Source organism: Symsagittifera roscoffensis, chromosome 3 (genome assembly GCF_963678635.1).
Source record: "Symsagittifera roscoffensis chromosome 3, txSymRosc1.1, whole genome shotgun sequence".
Taxonomy (NCBI): Eukaryota; Metazoa; Xenacoelomorpha; order Acoela; family Convolutidae; genus Symsagittifera; species Symsagittifera roscoffensis.
In genome coordinates, this window is record NC_087064.1 from 25032151 (window position 1) to 25057615 (window position 25465).

General features: G+C 35.4%; 1 protein-coding gene across 1 annotated transcript in view; it reads right to left on the reverse strand.

The window, feature by feature from the left end:
• Positions 1-25465, reverse strand: part of LOC134842212 (uncharacterized) — a gene marked incomplete at both ends in the record, with an annotated part of 54452 nt that extends 28987 nt beyond the window's left edge. The window contains 4 exon segments of the mRNA XM_063858442.1: positions 761-873; positions 5902-6042; positions 13097-13389; positions 25439-25465. Of these exon segments, the coding sequence (XP_063714512.1) occupies positions 761-873; positions 5902-6042; positions 13097-13389; positions 25439-25465 (574 nt within the window).

A 25465-nucleotide genomic window follows, 5' to 3' on the forward strand; every position in this document is an offset into this window, starting at 1 on the left:
GCAAAAACATAACCAGTTCAGGTCGATTCGCTGCAAATATAGCACGCTTGCGCTTGGGTCGAACATGGTCAAACACATTTTAGTTTCAGTCGTGTCTGGCAAAGTATAACCAGTTCAGGTCGAGTAAATGGAAACATGGCACGCTTGCGCTTGGGTCGAACATGGTCAAACACATCTTGCTTCAGTCCGGTAGGTCGAAACATAACCAGTTTGATTCGAGCCGTTCGAATTATAGCGCGCTTGGGTCGAACGCAGTCAAACGCAATTTGGCTTCAGTCGAGTCAGCCGAAACATAGCACGCTTGGGTAGAGTACAGTCGAGCACATTTTGCTTCAGTTGAGTCGGTCAAAAGGTAGCCAGTTCTGCTCGTTTCCGTCGAAATTGCTATTTTATTTTCCTTTTGAGTCGATCGAAGTCGAAACATAACTCGACACCTCAACCCCTGAGCTCCCACCAGAAACTTTTTCAAAACAAAGTTTTTTCATAAATCATCTCGTTTTCTTACAAAAAAAGCACTTCATGATGTGACACCGCAAATGAAGTACCGATCGGTGATAGACGACTCTTTCATTTTACACAAAACGAGAGCCCGAAAACTATGTAAGCCAATCAAAATTTGTTGTTCAAAAGTCTGAAAAGAATAAGCTGAAAAAATACTTAGTTTAGACTGATTAAAGGACGCTGACTGGTCAAAAATTTAACCGCCTTAGGTTTTTCTGTTATGAAAATCCTCTCCCCCCCCCCAAAAAATCATAATTACCTTGTCTTCAGCATCACAGACTGCGCTCTTCTTTAGACTGTCGTACACTAATTTGGCCCCTGACCATATAGGGTCTTTGAACGGCATCTGATGCTTGAACATGTTGTGGTAGGCTGAAATGGTGTCAAATGGAGCCCTGCTAATTTTGAGTGTAGTTTTTTTGAGCGATAGCTTGTTTCAATAAAATGAATTGTTCTTGTGCATAATCATGCTAAAAAGAAAATCGAGATTGAAAAATTGGATCTTCTCTCATCAATTGGTTTTCAATCTCCAAATAAGCTGAACGTTCGTCAATCAACAAAACTAGCATCCATTGAGCCGGCAGTAACTTTTATAATTTTTTGGAATCCACAAAAACTAAGTTTAACCTGAATTTTTTTTCACAATTCATATTTTTCGTGTATGTAATATTTGTACTTCCGTGTAAAGGTCATTCTGAATGTTCGTTATGCACTGCCTAATGAACGGTTTGTAAAATGAATCCAAGATCAATCTTGATGACTCGATTAAGTTAGCTGTGTAATTTGAACTGACTCTAATGGTTGGGTAGACGCAATTTAAGGGGCGATTGCTTTGAATAAGAAAAAATTTAGGGTCGAACATGGTCGAACATGGGTCGAACATGGTCAAACACATTTTAGTTTCAGTCGTGTCTGGCAAAGTATAACCAGTTCAGGTCGAGTAAATGGAAACATGGCACGCTTGCGCTTGGGTCGAACATGGTCAAACACATCTTGCTTCAGTCCGGTAGGTCGAAACATAACCAGTTTGATTCGAGCCGTTCGAATTATAGCGCGCTTGGGTCGAACGCAGTCAAGCACAATTTGGCTTCAGTCGAGTCAGCCGAAACATAGCACGGTTGGGTCGAACACGGTCAAACACTTTTAACTTTTGGTCGAGTCTGGCAAAAACATAACCAGTTCAGGTCGATTCGCTGCAAATATAGCACGCTTGCGCTTGGGTCGAACATGGTCAAACACATTTTAGTTTCAGTCGTGTCTGGCAAAGTATAACCAGTTCAGGTCGAGTAAATGGAAACATGGCACGCTTGCGCTTGGGTCGAACATGGTCAAACACATCTTGCTTCAGTCCGGTAGGTCGAAACATAACCAGTTTGATTTGAGCCGTTCGAATTATAGCGCGCTTGGGTCGAACGCAGTCAAACGCAATTTGGCTTCAGTCGAGTCAGCCGAAACATAGCACGCTTGGGTAGAGTACAGTCGAGCACATTTTGCTTCAGTTGAGTCGGTCAAAAGGTAGCCAGTTCTGCTCGTTTCCGTCGAAATTGCTATTTTATTTTCCTTTTGAGGCGATCGAAGTCGAAACATAACTCGACACCTCAACCCCTGAGCTCCCACCAGAAACTTTTTCAAAACAAAGTTTTTTCATAAATCATCTCGTTTTCTTACAAAAAAAGCACTTCACGATGTGACACCGCAAATGAAGTACCGATCGGTGATAGACGACTCTTTCATTTTACACAAAACGAGAGCCCGAAAACTATGTAAGCCAATCAAAATTTGTTGTTCAAAAGTCTGAAAAGAACAAGCTGAAAAAATACTTAGTTTAGACTGATTAAAGGACGCTGACTGGTCAAAAATTTAACCGCCTTAGGTTTTTCTGTTATGAAAATCCTCTCCCCCCCCAAAAAAAAATCATAATTACCTTGTCTTCAGCATCACAGACTGCGCTCTTCTTTAGACTGTCGTACAGTAATTTGGCCCCTGACCATATAGGGTCTTTGAACGGCATCTGATGCTTGAACATGTTGTGGTAGGCTGAAATGGTGTCAAATGGAGCCCTGCTAATTTTGAGTGTAGTTTTTTTGAGCGATAGCTTGTTTCAATAAAATGAATTGTTCTTGTGCATAATCATGCTAAAAAGAAAATCGAGATTGAAAAATTGGATCTTCTCTCATCAATTGGTTTTCAATCTCCAAATAAGCTGAACGTTCGTCAATCAACAAAACTAGCATCCATTGAGCCGGCAGTAACTTTTATAATTTTTTGGAATCCACAAAAACTAAGTTTAACCTGAATTTTTTTTCACAATTCATATTTTTCGTGTATGTAATATTTGTACTTCCGTGTAAAGGTCATTCTGAATGTTCGTTATGCACTGCCTAATGAACGGTTTGTAAAATGAATCCAAGATCAATCTTGATGACTCGATTAAGTTAGCTGTGTAATTTGAACTGACTCTAATGGTTGGGTAGACGCAATTTAAGGGGCGATTGCTTTGAATAATTTAGGGATCTTGTTAACTACCCCCCCCCCCCCCCCCCCCTGTTAACAATTTCTTTTTAACTATTTCCAATGTAGTTGAAAAATTGGATTTTAATTTAGTGAAAGTGACACTTTTTGGGTATCAAACAAAAACATATCTATTTATACAAAATTCAGAAGATTTTTTATTATGTTGGCCTAAATATAGGGTTCTTTTTTATAATAATTTGTCCTCAATTGAACCGGTTATTTTGGTGTAAATTTTGATTGATTGAAAAAAGAAAAAATGAAATGTTTTTTTTTGAAAAAATTTTAGGTCCGAGTTTTAGTTTTGTAAAATCAATTGCAACGCATTACTTCTACTGAATTCCTAAGCAAGATTTGGCTTCAATCTTTTTTGTCTAAAATCAACCCAGTTGGGGGGGAGACTCGTTTTATTTTCATTTTTTCTTCGTTTTGGTTGCATAATTTTAATCAATCAGACCAGCACAGCACCTAAAACTTCTTTTTGGGTGGAAAAACTAATTAACAAATTTTTTGAAGAGATATGGAAGAAATTAAGACTTTTGTAATGTTCAAAAAAAATGTGGTACGTTTCGCTCCTCACTTAATTTGACCCGTTTTTTGTGTGTGTAAGATCAAAGGAGCAAAATATGTGAGGAACCATTTGTTCCACTGAATCTAAGAGATGAAAAAGGTGTGCAGACCGAAAAAGTATAACGTTAACACAAAAGTTTGAAATTGTTAAAAATACTTGGTTTTATTCCTACGTTCTTCGTGTAAAATGTAAATTATCTACTGACGTAAGTACAAAAACGGATAAAATATGATGTTGTTCAGATTGTAAAACGCGGCGCCGACCGTGTAAGATTTGTTCGCACGCTCCCCCTTGCATACGACAGTGCAATTTGGTGTTTTTGATGAATGTCACCTAGCAATCTGATTCTCGCGCATTCTTTATGAATATGTCTGTTAAATTCTCTGAATTTGTGGTTAAATCAATTTTCTAACGCATTTAGTTCTGCATGGAATTTTTCGATTGTCTTGTCCTTCTTTTGCTTTCTTTTGTAAAGAGGCCCCCCGTTCAAATATCACTTCCCTTCCTCAATGAAACACGTTCTCCAATTTGTCTAATACCCTAATGAACAATTCTGTTTGCAGAACCGTTTTTGCAGAACCGGACCAAATCGGAAAAGAATTTCAAATCGAATTTGTTTTTTTTTTGTATCGGAGACGAGGCGAAGCGGATAAGTTTAAGCTCGAAAACCTAAGTTTTCGAGCTTAAACTTATCCGCTTCGCCTCGTCTCCGATACAAAAAAAAACAAATTCGATTTGAAATTCTTTTCCGATTTGGTCCGGTTCCGCAAAAATAGTGTGCACGGTATCCGCAAAATAGAACACATCTGGGTCGATGTCATACTTGGCAAAAATCCCCCAGTGGACCTTAACCATGCACTCTCCTTCATATATCGGCGGCTCTGGGGTCCAAAAATCCCAAAATGACAAAATCTTCAATATGTTCACCCCTCCACGTTTTTCAGCTATCTGCGCCTAGATGTAGGTACGAAAACGGATATAGTACTAGGTTCGATTCAGATGCAATTATATGATCCAACAACATAAATAAGACTCCGCCTTTTGTTATAGGTGAATACAGACAACCTAGAGTTAAGTAAGGTCAAGTGACAGGTCTTCAGACAACAAACTCAATACGTACAACTTTAAGCAAATCCTTGTAACCAACCCCTATGTCCCCGCATCCAGTTTCAAGCGTTAATAATCGATTATAATTCGATTTTAGTACCAGTCTTACAAAAATTGAGAAACAATCGATATTAATCAATTATTAATCGATTATAATCTCTCTTTTTAAAATAAAATTATAATTAAGTATAATACATTATAATCGATTATAATCGATTATTTATTGGTCAATGTTTCTATACAATTATAATCAATTATAATTGATTATAATCCATTATTTCTATTCAAAATTCTAGCTCATTAGTTTTGCACAAAAATCCATTATAATCGATTATAATTGATTATAATCCCTTTTGTTTGTCCATTTTGTCTTCGAAGTTGCATCTAAACTGCTTAACTTTTGAAGCATATTTTAGGTTTTTTTAACCACCAAAGTATCAGCAAATCGATTTAGTTTCATGATTGATTCGGAAGATTTATTTTTCATCTACCGCGGGAACCTTTCCACTATTATGAAAGGATCTCCATGAATCTTTGGTTTCGTGGTAAAACTTTGTGTTCAGATAAACCAAAGTGTCCAAGAGATCTCTTTTCTAGAGAGGTTCTTATTGACACAAAATTAATGACAAAATATTGAAACCCAACTTGAGTAATATGTCACAAAGGGCGGATTTAGGTGAAGGGGTATGTCGCCCCCTCAAAAATTCGGCATCCCTACCAACCAAAGCGTCCACATTGGTATTAATTTCTTTTGGAATCTTTTTTCGGCAATCAACCCTAAAATTTTTCTAAATGTGCCGTTGACGCCAGTATATAGCCTTGTTGAAGAACACACCGAGAAGATGCATTTTTTGGGCAAAAAAAATTCCAAAAAATGCCCAATAGCAGCATATTTGTTATTAGTTTTTTTTCAAAATTTTGTCTGCGGCGCAGAAAATTATGACAAGATAGGACCTTTATAGAATTCTGACTCGGAAAATCACTTTAGTCGACGTAGAAAAAAAAGTCGACGCAAAAATTTCATATTTTTTGAAATTCTGCCGGCTCCTCAAAAAAATCTTGTATCTGCCCCTGATTATCATCTTCCAGAATGCAATGGAGCGTCGGATGCTTCATATTTTCAGGAATTTTTTTAAGAGATTTTTTTTGTAATTTTTTTTGGTGTTTTATATAGTCAGTCAACAATTGACGCTGTACTGAGACATTCTTACCATTCGCAAGTATGCCCAAAGGAGCAGGACATAAGAAGGCGTTGAAGGCATTTCCAACAAAGTCGAGTTTGGAGGTCACCGCTTCAAGGAACCCATCATCTTTTGTATAATACTTCATTCTTGCTGTATCCATTTTGCAACCTAGAATTGTTCAAATTGAGCACGTGATTTTGATTTACTATGATGGTGAAGTGTTGCGCAATGGTGGGTCTATACCAGGGGCGGATCCAAAATTTTCATGAGGGGTGCGGATTTTTGAACAAAATCCGAAATTTTTGTCAATTTTTTTAAGTCGACCAAACTTTGATTTTCTGAGCTCCCTAAAATCATTTAAAATCATTAAAAGGCGCCAATTTTACCAAATTGTTTGCGCCGCAGGCAAATTTTTGAAAAAAAAGACCAAAAAACGTGTTTTAGACCTTTTTTGGGAAGTTTTGTCCAAAAAAATTGAGATTTTCCGGCGGGCCCACCCCTTCAATGATATAATGAGGCCGGTCAGCCAAGATTGGATATCCTAAAATAGTCGATCCCTGCGGGGAGGGGGTGGGCTGGTCTATACAATCCGGAATCTATACCCCTGATGATACCCAAAATATCTTGCTTTGAATACCTATTTAATTACGTCATGCAAATGTTTTGTCGACCATATGAAGTGCACAACTTTGCAGTTCACGGGTCTTCCCCGCCATACTTCCGCGACAAAATTCATTTTAAGTACGTTGATTTTTTCTAGAAGTAATTAGGGTTTACTGGAGTTGAACCTGTCGACAGAGGGGATTTGGCACAAAATAAAACAAAAACTGCATCAAAAACTCAACGAAAATGTTCATATCTGAAAGAAAATTCAACTTTAACCTCGAGAGTTCAATATCCTTCAAGCGTTATGAAAAACGTCGCCATCCATTGTTGGCCAAAAGCGTTTTGAGTGAAGAAAAAACGACGCCGCAGCACAATTATTCCGCTCCTTTCTAGAAAATCAGAGCAAGGAAGACCCCTTTGATACAATTTTAATTTATTTAAAAGCCATGCCGAGCATTTGCTTATCTTTTTGTTTTTGTTCTGACTTTCAAAGAAAGTGTAGAATAGTTATGCTTGGGGTTTAATTCAGTCAATTTTCGACTTCTATTTAAAACTTTTAAACTAAGACTTTTAAACTAAGACTTTTAAAACGAGGCCAAACTGTTCACTGGATAAGGGCACAATTTTGTGTGGGTATGTTCCTGAGTTCCACCCGCACTGGAGTTTCAAAGATAATAATCGATTAAATTGTCAATTTATAGTCAGTATCCATAAAATTACATAAGTTATTTATTAGAATCCATTAAAATGGATTATAAACATAATATTTTTTATGTCAAATTAATCCGCCATTATCGATTATAATCGATTGTAATGGATTTTTTGAGAGGTTATTTTTTATCATCGCCATAGTAAAAAATTACCAATTGCCCACTACCCCCACCCCTGCCTACTGCCCCCCCCCCCGCTAACTACCCCTCTCCGCCCTCTTCTGAATGAGGGGGGCATTTAACGGTTGAAGGCGGCGGCGGGGGGGGGGGGGGGGGGGGAGGTTTGTAAATGGAACACCCCCGCTACTTAGGTGTACTTTTAAGCCCCTCTCCCCTGTTTAGGCAACCGCTACCGCCTGGGTGGGGGTTGCAGGTCACTGGATTGTTTATACACCCCAGTAGGGGGCTAAACGAGGGGAGTGGCGGGGGTCGAAACCTGGGGGTGTGGGTGTGGGGGTACATGGTGTGGTGGTGGTAGGATAGGTGGTGGGGGTAAAATGTGTAGGAATAAATAAGGGGTGAGGGTGGTAAATTGGAGTGGGGAGAGGGCGTAGGGTATGAGGGGGAACAAACTTTTTCGAGTTTTTTAGGTTAGGGATGAACATGTTTCTTCGGGTTCTAAATTTGCAGAACGTTTCCAGTGTTTCAAGAGTTTAATTAGCTGTAAGCAATTTTCTGCAGAAAAAAATCGATCTTCATGGATCTTTGTGGGCCCGGGCTAAAAAAAAAGATTATATTGTCAAAAAAAAAAAACAGATTAAATTGTGTTTTAAATTTTGAAAATAATCGATTATAATCCCCTAAGAATCCAGTTTCATCGGTGGTTGGGTCATGAGAATTGATTATATGGGTTAAACTATTTTGCCAATATAATCCATTATAATCGATGATTCCCCATGAAACTTCAGTGCGGGCAGAGACAAGTCTTTAAAAATGTCGAAATTTTGTCTGAACAATCAAAAGAAATAAAAGAAGAAAAAAAGGTTAAAGGGAGCGTCCTTGTTGCAGAATCCGCTTACAATGCACAAAATGCACAGTTTGGTCTCGAAATATTTTTTGGTCATGAGCTCAAAATTAAAAAGATATTTTACCTGTGATCATGTTTCGTAAAGTTACGAGGTTTGAAAATTGCTAATTCGGCCAAATTGGGATAATTAAGGCGCAATATATAGTGTTCTTATGAGAAGTATTGAGAAGTGTAAGCGGCGATTTAACGCACTCCAAATTGGATTAAGAGTAGTAATTTTTATTCCTTTCAAAATAACTCAAGATGCTAAACAAATCCTTTAAAAATGAGAAATTTTTTCGAATATTCTGCCGGTTATTCAACAAATTTTTAATATGGTCTTTAAATTTAGTCGCAAAATTCAGGTTTTCGCCCTGATATACCATCAGTCTTTATCACGTAAGTAGAATTTCAACTTAAACTAGACCCCTAGAAAAAAATTTAGCGCATTTGTGACAAAATGGCAGCCACACATTTCTTGCACAACTTAATCTAGATTTTAACTTCAACGAAATCGTTGAATCGAAAAAAGTCAAATAATTGAAAAATTTTTTGTGCGGTCTAGTGAATTTTCAAGAAAGTTGAGGCTGGTTTAATTAATAAGTTTTCTCGCCGCGTTATCAAGTTCATATTCTAGACAAAGCGAGCTATTCCGACTGTTAAAGCATGCCGGAACAAGGAACTAAACATTTCTATCTGCAAACTGTATTGTCCTATTAATGCCATTAAGAGTTGGGCCATTACTTTAAGAACTTGCTTTTCAGCAAACTGTTAAAGGGAAATTGCAAAGTTCAGAGCTATGCCCTGACACTAGCAGTTAGAAATTGAAATGAAGAAAAACCATGGAAGGACATTCATTGAAATTTTGAAAAACTGGTGCATATTGAAAATCGTGAACAAGTGGCATGAAAAAATGGTATATAAATAGAAACACATCGACAATTTTGAATAGTCAAACTAATCAAACACAATTTTTCAGACAAGGTTTTTTCTCCTTTTTCTCAAAATATGGAGCAAAAAATTCGTAATCTACCTAATAAAACCTGCTGAAAATTTAAACGGACTTTCTTTTTGTTTCAAATGAGTCTTGATTTGAAAAAGATCAAACTTTTTAACAAAAGAAAGATAGTCGAATGAATATTCATTTTCTGAAGCTTCACTTCATGCGTTTTTTACAATTGCGAGAGCAAGTTCCTTGTAACCAGGAACTAGACTTTTTCCCATGAACTTTTTTTTACACACCTTACTTTCTTTTCTTACTTGCTTTGTTATTGAACCTTAACAATTTCAAGGCTTATTCCCACTTGGCCTAGAGATAACACGGTTACTTTTTCATCCTAAGGTCTGGATTTCAAGTCCCGGCCTGACCTATTTTTTTCAGCATGCTTAAAATCAAAAACGTTTTTTTTTTCCGGGAAACGTTAAATTGTCAAAGTTTTGTTTGTCTGCTCAAGGTTTGTCGGCTTGTTTTCCACTTTGGGGAAGTTTTGCGCGTGGATAAATATGTGTGATTTTTGTTTTGCTTAAAAATTGCATTCGGTTTAAATCGTTTTGGCTTATATTTTATCGGCTTAGTTACTTTGATTTGCGTTGCTTCAAGGGCAAAAAATGAATAATTTGCTTAAAGTAAACTAGTGTAACTGAAAAAAATTTCAAAATTTCAAAACTTAATTGCATATTTTTTTAGGAAAAATTTTTGTGGCACGCTTTTTTTTGTTTTTGCTTCGATGGACGTCTATCTGCTTAGTGGTCACTCGATAAAAACTAGAAAAAAATCTCTGATAGTGTTGCTGTGTATATTGAATGTTCTGCTGAAAACTTTTTCAAATTTTATAATTTTTGCCCCAATTTGGTGTTTCTATCTCATTTCTTCTGCAAGCTTGCATTGCTGTGCTTGTATTGTATTGCAAGTTATGCAAAGCTCCTCTTTGCAGCTGTGGAGATAAATGGCGATGCATGCTCAAGCCATTAATACTTATAAATGCTTATCCTATAAAGCTAATATTAGTTTGTGACAATTTAAAAGTGTTCCGGATTCGGATTAACTTGATGGGTGTGTAAGCTGTAAACTAAAACTGGTGATTTTGAGCGCAATAAATTTTTCAATTTTTCAAATCTTTCGCTTAAAATCAAATCATGATGTTTTTGGAAGTTTATTCACAAATAATAAGTCTTGCTACGGTGGGACCTTGTGAGTTGTAAAATAACTTACTAAGTTGTGAAATAAAAAGTGTGAAATAACTTACTACAGTCACGGGACAAAACTATCACAAGTGTGAAACATCTTGCTACAATCACGGGATAAAAAAAATAGTTCTTGATTTTCGAACTTAGCAGCTTTTAACTTTTTCTTGATAAATACGACAAGAATTTGAGATCTTTATAAAATAAAAGAAACTATACTAAAGAATCAGAGCAGACCAGAAACTGAATACAAAACTTTTTCAGTGCCTTGGTTAGCCCTTTAATGGAGGCTTATCAGAGAGGTGTTTTGAAAGCTGGAGATTTTTCTCAAAATCACAAGGAGATCTAATTTTGGACAACGTAATGAAATTGTTTGTTCGACGCTTTTATATTTAAGCTAGGTTCATAAAAAGTTTCCCTGGATAAAAAATTGCAATAATTAAGTACAAAATTTATCTCAGATGCTAGAATTTTGCTCAATAGATTACCATATTTAGGAAAGATTGTGTCAAAATTTTGAATAAATTATGGAGATATAATGGCCCAACAAAGATTCCACCGAAGATTTGTAATTCCAAAAATTTCGTGCTTCCAGTGGTGTTTACGATATTTTTTCGGCAACCATAAAACCTATCTGACTAGTTCCAGCTGAATGGTCAAGCAGTGCCTGGAAAAAAGTGTAGTTCTAATCAAAAGAGATCTTCCTATATAGTTGAATTCACCTTTTGTGAAGTTTTCAGCAATAGATCCAAAGTAATCATAGAGAAAACTTAAGGATGGCAAAAAATGTTTTCGTGCAATACTTGGTTGAAAAATAAGATTTGCAACTTATTTGCTCATGACTTCAAAAAGTTTGAGAATCAAGATTTTTAATAAGTTTCATTCTCCTTTACTAACAGTATTGAAAAAAGCAAAAAATCATGTTATTGTGCATGTAGCAAAAAACGTTCCGGCACAAAACAATTTTTTAGAAAAAAAGGCTATATTTATATTTTTCAACCGATGAAATGAAAAAAAATGTTCTCTAAGGAATCAATTTTTCACAACTACCTGATATGAAGGGATTTTTTTTGCAAAATACAATAGCAACAACTTAGAACTATACAAAGTTATCAGAAAAGATCTGATCTAATCACAACTGTAAGAAAATTATTTTTGAAGGCACTGATCGATCAGCCTGTCTAAATCCTTTGTTAGATATACGTTTTTTTTGTGTAAACACAATCCAAAAAAATCTAATGAGCTTGCAAAATAGACTTAAAATGACAATTTTCTACAATATTAATGAACGTGACATCTTTAATTTTTGCGCAAAAAAACTCTTGATAAACCAGGATACCGTTTGCTCTGTGAGTAGCACAGAATGTTTTTTTTCTTCAAGTTAGTGCTTTTTTGTAGATCGAGTGATAAAAAACTATAAGAACTCGGAAAACTTCAGTGAACCAGGTAAAAACGACTTTAATGTTTTCAATATATATTTATTATTTTTTTGCTCTAAATGTTTATAGCCTTTTGAAATTTTTTTCTTGCCAGAGAAGCGCTGAATGAAGCTTCTAAAAGTAGTTTTATTAAGTAAAATCAAGTTTCTTATGTAATATCAAGTTTTCTCAAATAAATTTCCAATTTTCATATATAGCGAACGTTTCTCGATAGCTTTACTCGCTCGAAAAAAGACGAGAATAAAATTGTTCAAACCGGTTTTTCTCGACACTGGGAAAATTTTTTGGCTAAAATTTAATGTCATTCAAATCACGGTTGAAAGAAATTTTTTGATAAAAAAACTCAACCAAGTCCAATGATTTTTGCGGTACCTGTTTTTGCGTGGAAAAAAGGAAAGATGAAAAAAAAAACTAAAACACACCCGAACACAATGTTCCTCCCCACTTTCCATGGTTGGAGCAAAAACTTGATAAAGTCGATAAAGTTAATAGACCCGTTCGATACTGATTTTAGCCACTTATATATTTCACTGATTAACCGCGTATTCGAGAGTCTTGAAAAATCTTTAAGTCAAAATCTCTCTAAATTGTAATTATATGCATCAGCTGCGCCGATTAAATGTTTTAAGCAAGATTTTCGAGATCGTTTTTTTCTTATGTTTCAAGTGTCAGAAAAAAAATTGAAAATACCTAATGATTTTGTGGCTTCTGACGTTTTGAGCCAAGTGATGTTTTAGTTTTTTTTTTAATTTTTAAATTTTCCAGACATTAATAATAAAGAAAATTGCATTTATAAGTCAAAGCTCATTGTGCCTTCAAACTATTTGTTATTTTTTAGAGAACGTTATGAATGTTTTTAAAGTTATGATCGACTGGCTAATGAGAGCTTCCATAAAAATGAAAACTTCCTTTAATGAAAGCTTTCTTGCCGGTAAAAGCTTCCTTTTATATTGTTTCAGCAACTATGCATCAAAATCTCAGCCATGTATTCAAAGCAATTGCAGAGGAAGCATCAAAAATGTGCCGAAGAACTCTTTTGTTACAATCGGTTGAAAGCCATAATCTGAATAGTTTTATCCTGACACTGTAGACCATTTTGAAAACACTGAAATCAAAAAAAAAACATTTCACAATGTGTGAACTTGTTTGGAAGAATTTTTTTTTCGCTTACACCAGAAAATTGCAAAAACATAAGCATCGCAGATATGCAGACACAAAAAGCCATGTTTCGATATAGGACATTTGTCGGAACAAGAACATCAATCAAAAATTAGTACCTTGCGGCCAAATAATGCAAAATGTTGATCCATCGTCTTTGCAGATTTTTTCAACATCAAAAGCTGCTCTCAATTTGTCGGCGTGAGACTTTCCAATGACTAACTTTGCGCCACTCTGAAGGTACATGTTCAGCCCAGTGCCCAGAACCAATACTTGGTTGCCAAGATTGCCCCGGCAATCTCCGAACCAGTAGCCAGTTTTTCGCAAGGTTGTGTCCAATTCTGAGCAGGGTATTTTTACTGTTTTTTCAATCGCCACAGCATTCATTGACTCCTTGCTATGATTAACCTGCCTATTAACAAAAAAGTATTTCGGTAATCAAATTGCACCTGCATGAAACTCATACACATTTAACTTGTCGAATTTTATTTGATTTTTTATAAAATATTAAATTTTACAATATTCAGTACTAAACCAATCATGATCAAGTACTGAAACTATTAATAAATACTGCCCACAGATCATTTTACTTGGTCAGACTATTTTTTGACTTATTAAAAAAATCAATCTACACAATCGTTGCCCACGTAAAAGCCAAGTGAAGCATAATAAAACTAAAGACGTGTGCAAAAATTCCGGTCAAAAGTAGACGAAAATACTGTGTGCACTCTTAATTTAAGGTTCTTTTTGAATTAGCCCTGTGAATCTGTCTCATCTAGTGCGACCTTGTAGCCCTGAAAACACTTCAAGTCAACTTTAAAAAGTTTAGCATTTGACTTTGCTCGTCTCCAAGCTGCAGCCGTGTTGTTGTTGTTGTTTGCAGCTGCCAAAGAGGGGTCGCCCAATTCGTGTCTTCACTGCCCTTTATTTTCAGTACTCCACAATCGAAGATTGTGGAGATTGATTGATTGGCTCGTCTCGTCCGTAAAACGGTAAATGTGGCTTTCCCAGGAGCAGAAATGCCCCCGGCAGCACTGAGTAAACATCGTTCTAGGGCGCAGTTTTTGGTACGGAGAACCGAGCAAAACTCCCATGCCCGGTTTCAGCGGGAAGTTTTTAAATAGCGCGAAGAGCCGATAAAAACTTATAATGTGCCTTGATGTCGGTAAGTTGAGCCGTTTTTCCCGAAAAGGGGTTGTCCCTCAGGGCGTCAAATTTAATAGATGTTGGCTTCAATGGACAGTTAAAGAGGTGTTGTGTGTCGTGCGGACTAGAGTCACAGTTTGGGCAGGTCTTTTTAATGTTTGTGTCCAAAATTGACAGATAGCTATTTAATTGTGTGCTATATCCACAGCGGAGTTGAGCAAGAGTACGTCGCGAACTTCTGAGAAAGCTGTTTTCTTCCGAAGCTCTTTCTGGAGTTTGAGAACCCGTCAGTTTAGAGGGATGTTTGTAAAGTAGTTTTTCATCTCAATTGAATGAATTGTTTTCAAAGCGACTTTGTGTTTTGATATGGTGTTAGGCGATTGTTTTTATCAAAATCTTTTTTGATATTGCTGTAGTATTTTTCGCAAGAGTTGGTTTTTTTAGTCTCGATATCGGTTTGTGTTCGGTTGTGTGGTGGTCACTTCGTTCCTGTTAATGGCAGCCAGTTAGAAATTCTTTGCTTAACATTTCATTGTGTTCCTTGACTCGCAGTATCTCAGTTTCACAATAAAAATCCTTAACTGAGGTCATTTTTTTAGCAGCCAGTTACAATTCTAAGTGCTGTGTTTTGTCGAGTTTGGAGGTTTTTCCACGGAGAACTTTTATTGAACTTTTAGTGTCCATACAGGAGCTGCGTAATTCAAAACACTATTGCCAATGGCCTTTTTTGTGATACTTTGCTGCATCTCTAACCTTCTTTTCTGCATCCCCAGCTTGTGCCTAAAAGTTTTTTCAGTACGTTTTTGCGTGTTTGGAATATGTTTATCACTGCGATAATGTGTTCAGTGAAAATAAAGATCATGCTATCCAAGGTGACTCCTGCAATTTTAGATTTTCAAATGGTGGGTAGTGGGTTGCTTTCAATGATCAAATTAGTTTGATTCTTCCTTTCTGTGTTTCAGGTTGATTCGCTGATGAATTGTCAGCAGAAAGTTTGAATTTGCGTTTCTGAAGACAATTATATTGAGTAATTGGATAAGGGCTATATCTCTGATGGTGATATAAATGTCATCTGTATATGTTGTTACTACTTTGATGTTTTTGACAGATGGAAGGGGCATTGATGACATGTAAAAACTGAATAGAATGGGCGATAGGACTCCTCCTTGACGTACACTTTGTTTCATTTTTGATTTTTCGTTCCTTAATTGAACATAAGTTGCCCTTTCTTGTAAATTTTTTTTATCCATCTTTTGTATTGTTTAAAAGAGACAATTTGTCAAGATCGTGCAGGAAAATACCGTGATCCCTTGGGTCAAAAGCTGCAGTAAGATCTAAAGCAACTAGGAGTGTCTGGTGTGGAGGTCGAGTTTGATTTATTCCGTTTCTTACATCCTTGGCTCTGCAGTGTAAGGCAATGTTTGTTGACCTGTGTTTTTAAAACCTGTGCTGGTGATCTGCCAGAGGGATGTTGTTGAGGCCATCCAGCAGGATTCTTTCAATTAGTTTTTGCTTCATCTTTTTTTAAGCCCGATTCGAGTAGAAAAAAAAGTCTACCGACTTTCCGGTTCTGCGGAATGATTGAGGAGTTAAGAGTCAGTGATATTAGCTCTGTAAGGAACTTGATACTTTTGTCATTGAGAAGGTGGGCATGTGTAAGGGCAGTTTTATCAGGCCGTAGAGCTTTGCTGTTCTTGCTCAGTTCATTTTTGTTTAAAATAAATTTGTTCAATTTTGATTGTAATGTGGACTCATGAAATATTTTTTCCAATCAGCAGAGCGTGCCCAATTTCTCTTTATTTGGAAAGGGCGGGTGAGAGCTATTTTGCTGATTAAAAAGATTGGCACACTTTTTCGAATCATAAAGAGGTTTCTTATTGAAGCTTGTTTTGTGTGATGTCAGTTGATTTGTCAGCTAAAGAATTGACAGTTTCCCATAGATTGTGACTTTCTCCGTTGTGGGTTAGTGGGGTAATAACAAATTCCATCCATTTATCACGTTTGCGTCTATTCACAATGACATCAGTTTCATTGTTCAACTGGGAAAGGTTAGGGTCACCCAAATTAATTGATCGAAAATCGTCTCTGGTCTTGGAAATCTCTGCAGCTTGTTTTGGAAAGTGTGGTCTGAATTCTTTGATGCGGTCTTGTGGAATACGCCATTTGACTGCCTTTATCAAAGTTTTTTGGAATAGAGCTTTACCTTCAGGCACTGTTTGGGGTGAACTACATTTGCCAAAAACTAATTCAGTAGAATCGTGAAAAATTTTCCAGTCTGCTTTCCTGTTGTTAATGAAAACCTTTTTTGTTTGTTCAACAAAGTCTACGTTACAAGTTGGTGTTAGCACGGTTGTCTGATAATCAGAGCCAAGGCAAGACTATATGGTCCAGTTAGTATTCATTGCTAGGTTGGCATTTGCAAGACCTATATTGGGTGAAATTTCACAATTCTCATTTATGTGAATTTCTGAGTCATCTTTTTCTTTGGCAGGTGTAGTTCATCTGGCATCCTTCTCAAGTTCAGAGAACCAAAAATGGTTATGAGCATTAACGTCACGGAGTATTAGAGCAGCCTCAAGGAATCGCAAAACGTCTAAGCATTCCTAGAGAATCTGGGATTGACTAAAATCTGTAACCATTTGTTGTACCATGCATGACTTCATGGAAGCCATGAAAATTTGCCAATCTTGTACATTTTTAAATACGACTTCAAATTAGACAACTTTGATAATTTTATGGCTGTTAAGATGTGATGTGTCACCATGGATGCTTGCAACGTATGTTTGCAGTGCAACACTCGATATTCCTTGAAGCCCAATATGGTCATCAAAAAAATTTTTTAACCCTGCTTTAGGGTTCAGTACGAAAAATTTCACGTATAGGCTCTCCTCACTAAAAAGCGTGGCATCTAGGATGCATTTACTGACTTATTCTAAGCTGAACTACCAGGCTAACGTCATCGAGCGCTCATGGATGCCAATCGATTGTAATGGAATTCCGAGACCAAAATAATCCATTATATTCCATTACAGATGAAAAATTTGGGTACACTAAAACTGATTATAATCCATTATTTTAGAACCAAATTGTTTTTGCATACATTTTGCAACTTTATGCCTTGTCACAGACAAAATGTTATACTCAAAGAAAACTCAACAAAACAAAATTTTATGTGAAAAGTAAACATTTTTGAAACGTAGCTCGTAGCAACTGCCTTAACCAGAAATAAGAAAACTTTCAAAAAAAAACTGCCGAATTCATAAATAATCAATCATAACGGATCATTTCAATGTAAAATTATTATGATTTTTTTAAATTGATTATAATGGATTTCTTTGAATTAAATTATTTGGGATCATAACCCATTTTTATTGGATTATAACCATTTTTTGGTAAATTTTTAGATACTGACTATCAAACGACAAAATAATGGATTCTGATCCATAGGTGCTCGGTACCGGTAGCGACAAGACATGCTACTCATCGACATTTACAAGAACAGTCTCTTACAAGACAGAATGAGTTTAATCTGAAAAAAAAACTGCAATTTTTGTAGAGCCTGGATAAAGACAGAATAATTGAAAATCAAACTTATTGTTCCAACGATCAAAAAGGGAAGACTATATAAGCTTGGAGTGTTTTTTTGTACTCAAACCAATTTCCAAAAGATCCTTTGCTCACTAGCGGGATCAATCCCTGGACCCACTAGGATCCTGCCGGACCACTCTTTCATTTTGACATGTTTTAAACCAAAATTCTTTATATTTAATTTGACGCTGGAAGTTTAACGCGAATTGTTTGACGTGGTGGCTCATCTGCAACAACTGCTTCATCCTAATTTATGAGCTGTTCTGAGTTTTTATTTCTCAATAATGACTTTATTTGGAAAATTACTATGCTCGTTCATAATATTGACTTTCTCTTGAAAAGTGCGAATACGGCCTTTAGATTTAGATAAAATAAATCGTCACAAATTTAAGGTGTCTGTTGACATTTGATGCTTGAAGTATGCGTATGCATCATAAAATAGCCTATCGTTGATGTTGTTTTTCATAGGTTTTTCATTGTTAACACAGCCTCGAGAGCAATCACAATGACGCTAAGATCTTTTTCGATAAAGAAGCTTTTCTTTGTTTTTACTATGCGCATCAAAAAAAAAGATTGTTGATCTAATTGCACAGTTGCGTGGCCTTATGGAATCAATCTCTTTTTGAAGGATTTTTCAAAAATCTGGTCGCTAATTTGTGTGACAATGGCCCGGATAATTTTCAGATAATTTGTCTAGAAACGCAATGACATGGCTAATTTTTGATTTTTTTGCCAGTGTTTTGCCGGTAATAAATGTATGCGGCTCAAGTGATTGGACCAGGAATTTTTTACGCATGCAAAATTCCATCGCATTACAAAGTTGTTACAAATTGAAATGAGGTAACCCAATTGTTCTAATTATTTCTATACATGACTCCAATTTTTTTAACGCTTAAAACTAAATCGTAATAGTCTTAAATTCATAATTTGTCAATATTCAATTTGAGATCAGAGTGACAAGGCAGTGGGATTATTTAAGGCTCTGCCCTGATACGAGCAGTCTTGTAACGAAATATGATCAATTATCTGATTTTTTCTAATAAAAATTGCTTTAAGCTGATCAAACTATTTGGTTTTACCGCTTTTTTTCTGATTGGAATGATAGTTGATTTCAACCAAAACTTGATTTATCCGGCAGTATTTCTTAAATTTTACTGGAACTATGGAAAATTCTTGGTACGGTCGTATATAAGACGGTTTTAAAATTAGTATTTCACCGAAGACTTGCTCAAAAATTTTCTGCGCCGCAGGCTTTTAAAAGAAAAATGAAACAGGCCAAAAAACGGCGATTTTGGGAACTTTTGATAATTTTGATCAAAAAATTGCGCTTTTTTTGGCGCGCCTCAAATTTACCCAATTTGGCGCATTAAGAAAAACTTTGGTGTTGCCAGCCAAAAATTGATCTGGACTCTTTGCGAAAACTTAGCAACCAGAATTGAGGGAGAACCCCCTAGTCAATATTTTATCTCAAGAGAAGGTTGAGCAGTCGAATGGAAATTTCAAAGAAAACTCAACAAAACAAATTTTTATGTGAAAGGTGAACATTTTTGAAACGTAGCTCGTAGCAACTGCCTTAAACAAAAATAAGACAACTTTCCAAAAAAAACTGCAGAATTCATAAATAATCAATCATAACGAATCATTCCAATGTAAAATTATTATGATTATTTTTAATTGATTATAATGGATTTCTTTGATTTAAATTAGTTGGGATCATAACCCATTTTTATTGGATTATAACCATTTTTTGGTAAATTTTTGGATACTGACTATCAAACGACAAAATAATGGATTCTGATCCATGGGTGCTCGGTACCGGTAGCGACAAGACATGCTACTCATCGACATTTACCGGAAAAGTATCTTACAAGACAGAATGAGTTTAAGCTGAAAAAAAACTGCAATTTTTGTAGAGCCTGGATAAAGACAGAATAAATGAAAATCAAATTTATTGTTCCAACGTTCAAAAAAGGGAAGACAATATAAGCTTGGAGTGTTTTTTTGTACTCAAACCAATTTCCAAAAGATCCTTTGCTCACTAGCGGGATCAATCCCTGGACTCACTAGGATCCTGCCGGACCACTCTTTCATTTTGACATGTTTTAAACCAAAATTCTTTATATTTAATTTGACGCTGGAAGTTTAACGCGAATTGTTTGACGTGGTGGCTCATCTGCAACAACTGCTTCATCCTGATTTATGAGCTGCTCTGAATTTTTATTTCTCAATATTGACTTTATTTGGAAAATGAATATGCTCGTTCATAATATTGACTTTCTCTTGAAAAGTGCGAATACGGCCTGTAGATTTAGATAAAATAAATCGTCACGAATTTAAGGTGTCTGTTGAAATTTGATGCTTGAAGTATGCGTATGCATCATAAAATAGCCTATCGTTGATGTTGTTTTTCATAGGGTTTTTCATTGTTAACACAGCCTCGAGAGCAATCACAATGACGCTAAGATCTTTTTCGATAAAGAAGCTTTTTCTTTGTTTTTACTATGCGCATCAAAAAAAAAGATTGTTGATCTAATTGCACAGTTGCGTGGCCTTATGGAATCAATCTCTTTTTGAAGGATTTTTCAAAAATCTGGTCGCTAATTTGTGGGACAATGGCCCGGATAATTTTCAGATAATTTGTCTAGAAACGCAATGACATGGCTAATTTTTGATTTTTTTGCCAGTGTTTTGCCGGTAATAAATGTATGCGGCTCAAGTGATTGGACCAGGAATTTTTTACGCATGCAAAATTCCATCGCATTACAAAGTTGTTACAAATTGAAATGAGGTAACCCAATTGTTCTAATTATTTCTATACATGACTCCAATTTTTTTAACGCTTAAAACTAAATCGTAATAGTCTTAAATTCATAATTTGTCAATATTCAATTTGAGATCAGAGTGACAAGGCAGTGGGATTATTTAAGGCTCTGCCCTGATACGAGCAGTCTTGTAACGAAATATGATCAATTATCTGATTTTTTCTAATAAAAATTGCTTTAAGCTGATCAAACTATTTGGTTTTACCGCTTTTTTTCTGATTGGAATGATAGTTGATTTCAACCAAAACTTGATTTATCCGGCAGTATTTCTTAAATTTTACTAGAACTATGGAAAATTCTTGGTACGGTCGTATATAAGACGGTTTTAAAATTAGTATTTCACTGAAGACTTGCTCAAAAATTTTCTGCGCCGCAGGCTTTTAAAAGAAAAATGAAACAGGCCAAAAAACGGCGATTTTGGGAACTTTTGATAATTTTGATCAAAAAATTGCGCTTTTTTGGCGCGCCTCAAATTTACCCAATTTGGCGCATTAAGAAAAACTTTGGTGTTGCCAGCCAAAAATTGATCTGGACTCTTTGCGAAAACTTAGCAACCAGAATTGAGGGAGAACCCCCTAGTCAATATTTTATCTCAAGAGAAGGTTGAGCAGTCGAATGGAAATTTCAAAGAAAACTCAACAAAACAAATTTTTATGTGAAAGGTGAACATTTTTGAAACGTAGCTCGTAGCAACTGCCTTAAACAAAAATAAGACAACTTTCCAAAAAAAACTGCAGAATTCATAAATAATCAATCATAACGACTCATTCCAATGTAAAACTATTATGATTATTTTTAATTGATTATAATGGATTTCTTTGATTTAAATTAATTGGGATCATAACCCATTTTTATTGGATTATAACCATTTTTTGGTAAATTTTTGGATACTGACTATCAAACGACAAAATAATGGATTCTGATCCATGGGTGCTCGGTACCGGTAGCGACAAGACATGCTACTCATCGACATTTACCGGAAAAGTATCTTACAAGACAGAATGAGTTTAGGCTGAAAAAAAACCGCAATTTTTGTAGAGCCTGGATAAAGACAGAATAAATGAAAATCAAATTTATTGTTCCAACGTTCAAAAAAGGGAAGACAATATAAGCTTGGAGTGTTTTTTTTGTACTCAAACCAATTTCCAAAAGATCCTTTGCTCACTAGCGGGATCAATCCCTGGACTCACTAGGATCCTGCCGGACCACTCTTTCATTTTGACATGTTTTAAACCAAAATTCTTTATATTTAATTTGACGCTGGAAGTTTAACGCGAATTGTTTGACGTGGTGGCTCATCTGCAACAACTGCTTCATCCTGATTTATGAGCTGTTCTGAGCTTTTATTTCTCAATATTGACTTTATTTGGAAAATGAATATGCTCGTTCATAATATTGACTTTCTCTTGAAAAGTGCGAATACGGCCTGTAGATTTAGATAAAATAAATCGTCACGAATTTAAGGTGTCTGTTGAAATTTGATGCTTGAAGTATGCGTATGCATCATAAAATAGCCTATCGTTGATGTTGTTTTTCATAGGGTTTTTCATTGTTAACACAGCCTCGAGAGCAATCACAATGACGCTAAGATCTTTTTCGATAAAGAAGCCTTTTCTTTGTTTTTACTATGCGCATCAAAAAAAAAGATTGTTGATCTAATTGCACAGTTGCGTGGCCTTATGGAATCAATCTCTTTTTGAAGGATTTTTTTTCAAAAATCTGGTCGCTAATTTGTGTGACAATGGCCCGGATAATTTTCAGACAATTTGTCTAGAAACGCAATGACATGGCTAATTTTTGATTTTTTTTGCCAGTGTTTTGCCGGTAATAAATGTATGCGGCTCAAGTGATTGGACCAGGAATTTTTTACGCATGCAAAATTCCATCGCATTACAAAGTTGTTACAAATTGAAATGAGGTAACCCAATTGTTCTAATTATTTCTATACATGACTCCAATTTTAACGCTTAAAACTAAATATTTATAGTCTTAAATTCATAATTTGTCAATATTCAATTTGAGATCAGAGTGACAAGACAGTGGGATTATTTAAGGCTCTGCCCTGATACGAGCAGTCTTGTAACGAAATATGATCAATTATCTGATTTTTTCTAATAAAAATTGCTTTAAGCTGATCAAACTATTTGGTTTTACCGCTTTTTTTCTGATTGGAATGATAGTTGATTTCAACCAAAACTTGATTTATCCGGCAGTATTTCTTAAATTTTACTGGAACTATGGAAACTTCTTGGTACGGTCGTATTTAAGACGGTTTTAAAATTAGTATTTCACCGAAGACTTGCTCAAAAATTTTCTGCGCCGCAGGCTTTCAAAAGAAAAATGAAACAGGCCAAAAAACGGCGATTTTGGGAACTTTTGATAATTTTGATCAAAAAATTGCGCTTTTTTGGCGCGCCTCAAATTTACCCAATTTGGCGCATTAAGAAAAACTTTGGTGTTGCCAGCCAAAAATTGATCTGGACTCTTTGCGAAAACTTAGCAACCAGAATTGAGGGAGAACCCCCTAGTCAATATTTTATCTCAAGAGAAGGTTGAGCAGTCGAATGGAAATTTCAAAGAAAACTCAACAAAACAAATTTTTATGTGAAAGGTGAACATTTTTGAAACGTAGCTCGTAGCAACTGCCTTAAACAAAAATAAGACAACTTTCCAAAAAAAACTGCAGAATTCATAAATAATCAATCATAACGAATCATTCCAATGTAAAATTATTATGATTTTTTTAAATTGATTATAATGGATTTCTTTGAATTAAATTATTTGGGATCATAACCCATTTTTATTGGATTATAACCATTTTTTGGTAAATTTTTAGATACTGACTATCAAACGACAAAATAATGGATTCTGATCCATAGGTGCTCGGTACCGGTAGCGACAAGACATGCTACTCATCGACATTTACCGGAAAAGTATCTTACAAGACAGAATGAGTTTAAGCTGAAAAAAAACTGCAATTTTTGTAGAGCCTGGATAAAGACAGAATAATTGAAAATCAAATTTGTTGTTCCAACGTTCAAAAAAGGGAAGACAATATAAGCTTGGAGTGTTTTTTTTGTACTCAAACCAATTTCCAAAAGATCCTTTGCTCACTAGCGGGATCAATCCCTGGACCCACTAGGATCCTGCCGGACCACTCTTTCATTTTGACATGTTTTAAACCAAAATTCTTTATATTTAATTTGACGCTGGAAGTTTAACGCGAATTGTTTGACGTGGTGGCTCATCTGCAACAACTGCTTCATCCTGATTTATGAGCTGTTCTGAGTTTTTATTTCTCAATATTGACTTTATTTGGAAAATGACTATGCTCGTTCATAATATTGACTTTCTCTTGAAAAGTGCGAATACGGCCTTTAGATTTAGATAAAATAAATCGTCACGAATTTAAGGTGTCTGTTGAAATTTGATGCTTGAAATATGCGTATGCATCATAAAATAGCCTATCGTTGATGTTGTTTTTCATAGGTTTTTTCATTGTTAACACAGCCTCGAGAGCAATCACAATGACGCTAAGATCTTTTTCGATAAAGAAGTTTTTTCTTTGTTTTTACTATGCGCATCAAAAAAAAGATTGTTGATCTAATTGCACAGTTGCGTGGCCTTATGGAATCAATTTCTTTTTGAAGGATTTTTTTTCAAAAATCTGGTCGCTAATTTGTGTGACAATGGCCCGGATAATTTTCAGACAATTTGTCTAGAAACGCAATGACATGGTTAATTTTTGATTTTTTTTTGCCAGTGTTTTGCCGGTAATAAATGTATGCGGCTCAAGTGATTGGACCAGGAATTTTTTACGCATGCAAAATTCCATCGCATTACAAAGTTGTTACAAATTGAAATGAGGTAACCCAATTGTTCTAATTATTTCTATACATGACTCCAATTTTAACGCTTAAAACTAAATAGTAATAGTCTTAAATTCATAATTTGTCAATATTCAATTTGAGATCAGAGTGACAAGGCAGTGGGATTATTTAAGGCTCTGCCCTGATACGAGCAGTCTTGTAACGAAATATGATCAATTATCTGATTTTTTCTAATAAAAATTGCTCTAAGCTGATCAAACTATTTGGTTTTACCGCTTTTTTCTGATTGGAATGATAGTTGATTTCAACCAAAACTTGATTTATCCGGCAGTATTTCTTAAATTTTACTGGAACTATGGAAAATTCTTGGTACGGTCGTATATAAGACGGTTTTAAAATTAGTATTTCACCGAAGACTTGCTCGAAAATCTGCGGTCAAAAATTGAAAGCACAAACTATCGGCTATTTTTTAAACTGGAGTTTTGAGCATGGATCACTTTCGGTGTCCTGAGAATAATACCTTTTTGAATAAACTCTCTAAAATGATAACAAAAATGAATTCACTGAAAAATGATTTATACTAAAAAATATGATTCAAAATTTACAGGCAGCGTAGAGACTGAAGATTTTTTGTGGCAAAGACAATAGTTACTATTATTGCAGAAAGACATAATTTAAGAGAACTTAAATGTTTTCCATGATAGTTTTCCCTATGACAGTTGGCTCAGGGTCTTCTTAAAATGGTTCAGAAAAAAGGCTTTGTACTTTTTAATGAAGGTTTTATGAAATACTGCCGCATAAAACAAGGTTTGTTGAAATCAACTATCAGTTCAATCTGTCAAAAAGCGGTACCACCACAAAAAAATGATAAGTGTCCAAATTTTTATGGAGAATCAGATAATCGATCATGTTTGGTTAGTTATGAGTACTTTATTAGTAAAGTGAGTTCTTCTACAATTTTACTGCTAAAAAACAGAACCCCATCGGTAATTGGGGGGAGGGGGGGCTCAAAAGCTGCTGTGGTAAAGTGGTAAAATGCCAACATCGAAGACAGTTATGATGTTGAAATACATACGTGTAATTCTCAACGCCCCGGTTTCTT